The 2,964-nt window shown below is 37.2% G+C and overlaps 1 protein-coding gene across 1 annotated transcript in view; it reads left to right on the forward strand.

Annotated features, from left to right (window-relative positions):
• Positions 1 to 2,964, forward strand: part of LOC119568300 (probable serine/threonine-protein kinase clkA) — a gene marked incomplete at its 5' end in the record, with an annotated part of 121,650 nt that overhangs the window by 51,708 nt on the left and 66,978 nt on the right. Inside the window, 1 exon segment of the mRNA XM_037916758.1 lies at positions 2,302 to 2,441. Within this exon segment, the coding sequence (XP_037772686.1) occupies positions 2,302 to 2,441 (140 nt within the window).

Raw genomic sequence — 2,964 nt, forward strand, 5'->3', positions numbered from 1 at the left:
CTATCTATCCATTCATCTATCTATCTGTCTGTCTAATCAACTATCTATCTATCTATCTATCTATCTTCCTCTCTCTACCTTTCTCTCTCTCTCTCTCTCTTCTCGTCCTCTCTCTCTTCTCTCTCTCTCTTCTCTCTCTTCTCTCTCTCTTCTTCTTCCTCTCTTCTCTTCTCTATCCTCTCCTTCTTTTTCCCCTCTCTCTCTCTCTACTCTCTCTCTCTCTCTTCCTCGTCTCTCTCTTCTCTCTCTCTCTTTATCTCTCTCTCTTCTCTCATCTCTCTCTCTCTCTCTCTCTCCTCTCTCTCTCTCTCTCTCTCTCTCTCTCTTCACTCTCTCTCTCTCTCCCTCTCTCTCTCGTCTCTCTCTCTCTCTCTCTCTCTCTCTCTCTCTCTCTGTCTCTCTGTCTCTCTCGCTCTCTCTATCGCTATCTATCTATCTATCTATCTATCTATCTCTCTCTGTCTTTCTTTTTTCTCTCTCCCTCTTGCTATCTATTTATCCATCTATCTCTTCATTATTTATTTCGTATTTTCACTTTTCCCTCTTTCTCTATACTTTTTTTTTCTATTTGACATTTTTATTTCTTTTTTCGTTCTTCCTTTCTTTCTTTACGCTATTTTTCTCTTCTTTTCTTTATCTTTTATCTATTGTGTGTTATTATTATTATCATCTTTATAATTATTATGGTTATTAGTATTATTACTATTATCATTAGTCGTAGTAGTAGCAGCAGTAGCAGTAGTAGTAGTAGTATCATTATCATTATTATTATCATTATTATTATTATTATTATTATTATTATTATCATTATTATTATTATTATTATTATTATCATTGTTATTATCATTACTATTACTATTACTAGTAGTAGTAGTAGTATCATTATCACTATTATCATTATCATCAGTATTACTATTATCATTATCATTATCATCGTTATCATTATCATTTTTACCATCATCATCACCATCATCATCATCATCTTTGTCATTATCACTGTCACTATCATCATCATCATCACCATCATCATCATCATACCATCATCATCACCATCATCATTGTTAAATTTATAAACAAAATCTATAAACTAATCCTTCCTCTCTCATAGCCAACGCGACCGTATATCTATCGCTCTGTCTATCAATTCGGAGTATACTCTCTGAAAGATAGAAAATAAATAAATAAATAAATAAATAAATAAATAAATAAATAAATAAAAAGGGGGAAAAAAGAAAGAAAAAAAAAATTGAAGATGGTGTGGTTTGATGCCAACCTCCTACCCCCCTACCCCCTTCCCCCTCCCCCTCCCTTTCCCCTTCCCTTCCCCCTCCCCTCCCCTCCCCCCACCCCCTGGTCCTTTCTTACTTTATCCCTCATTTTACTCTTCTTCTTCTTCCTATTCTTCCTCCTCCTCTTCTTTCTCCTTTTCCTCTTCCTTACCCTCTACGTCCTCCTCCATCTCCTCCTCCTCCTCCTCCTCCTTTATCCCTCCCTCCTTCCCTTCCTCTTTCTCTTTCTCTTCCTCCACCTCTTCCTCCCTATCCTCCTCCTCTTTTATCCCTTCCTCCTTCCTCCCCTATTCTTCCTCCTCCTCTTCTTCCTCACCTTCCACCTCCTCCTCCTCCCCCCCCTCCTCCTCTTTTATCCCTCCCTTCTCCTCCTCCCTCTCCCCCTCCTCCTCCTCCTTCCCCCTCCCCCTTTATCAACCCTTCCTTCCCCTCTTCTTCCTCCAACCCCCTCCCTCCCCCATCCTCCCTCCTCCACCCCACATCCCTCCGTTTCTATATCTTCATTTGATTAGAAATGTCTATATTATTTATCCTTCAATGTCTCCGATCCATCTTCCTATATCCATCTTGCTGATTAGAATTTCTCTCTCTTATGTACACATAAACACAAGTGGGGTATCTATACATCTGCAGACACATGCAGACACATATTCACACTGGCATGGATAGTCATACACATTTGCATACTTACAGGCAGAGGCATACGCTCATGTATACGTACATATACATATATATCATATATATATATATATATATATATATATATATATATATATATATATATATATATATATATATATATATATATATATTATATATATATTTTTTTTTTTTTTTTTTTTTTTTTTTTTTTTTGTCCATTATCCATGTGTGTAAAAGGGAGAAGAGAGAGAGAGAGAGAGAGAGAGAGAGAGAGAGAGAGAGAGAGAGAGAGAGAGAGAGAGAGAGAGAGAGAGAGAGAAATGATGATAATAATAATAATAAAAAAACAAATAGAATAAAATAATAAAACAATAATAATGATAATAATAATAATAATAATGATAATGATAATAATAATAATAATAATAATAATAATAATAATAATAATAATAATAATAATAATAATAATAATGATAATAATAATAACAATAACAGAAAGACAAATAACCAGTTAATTATACAGAAACAAACACACAAACAAACAGAGAGAACTACAGACCAAACAAACAAACACACACAAACAAACACACAAACAAACACACAAACAAACAGAGAGAACTACAGACCAAACAAACAAACACACACAAACAAACACACAAACAAACACACAAACAAACAGAGAGAACTACAGACCAAACAAACAAACACACACAAACAAACACACAAACAAACAGAGAGAACTACAGACCAAACAAACAAACACACACAAACAAACATCGCCATCTCCCTCGAAACACATCAGTCGCGCAGCCACTAAGCGGACATAAAGCATCGGGGGAAAATAAATCCAGCTTTTTGTCCATAAATGTGAATTATAGTCTGGGAGATTGGATGCTGACGCTCGGCATCTGCGAACGAGATTTCTGCGGGAAGGAGGAGAGGGGAGGTGGTGGGGGTGTGGGGGGGGGGGGGGGGGGGGTTTTGGGGGGGGGGGGGGGGGGGGTTGGTGGGGTTTGGGGGGGGGGGTTGGTGG

Source organism: Penaeus monodon, chromosome 43 (assembly GCF_015228065.2).
Source record: "Penaeus monodon isolate SGIC_2016 chromosome 43, NSTDA_Pmon_1, whole genome shotgun sequence".
NCBI lineage: Eukaryota > Metazoa > Arthropoda > Malacostraca > Decapoda > Penaeidae > Penaeus > Penaeus monodon.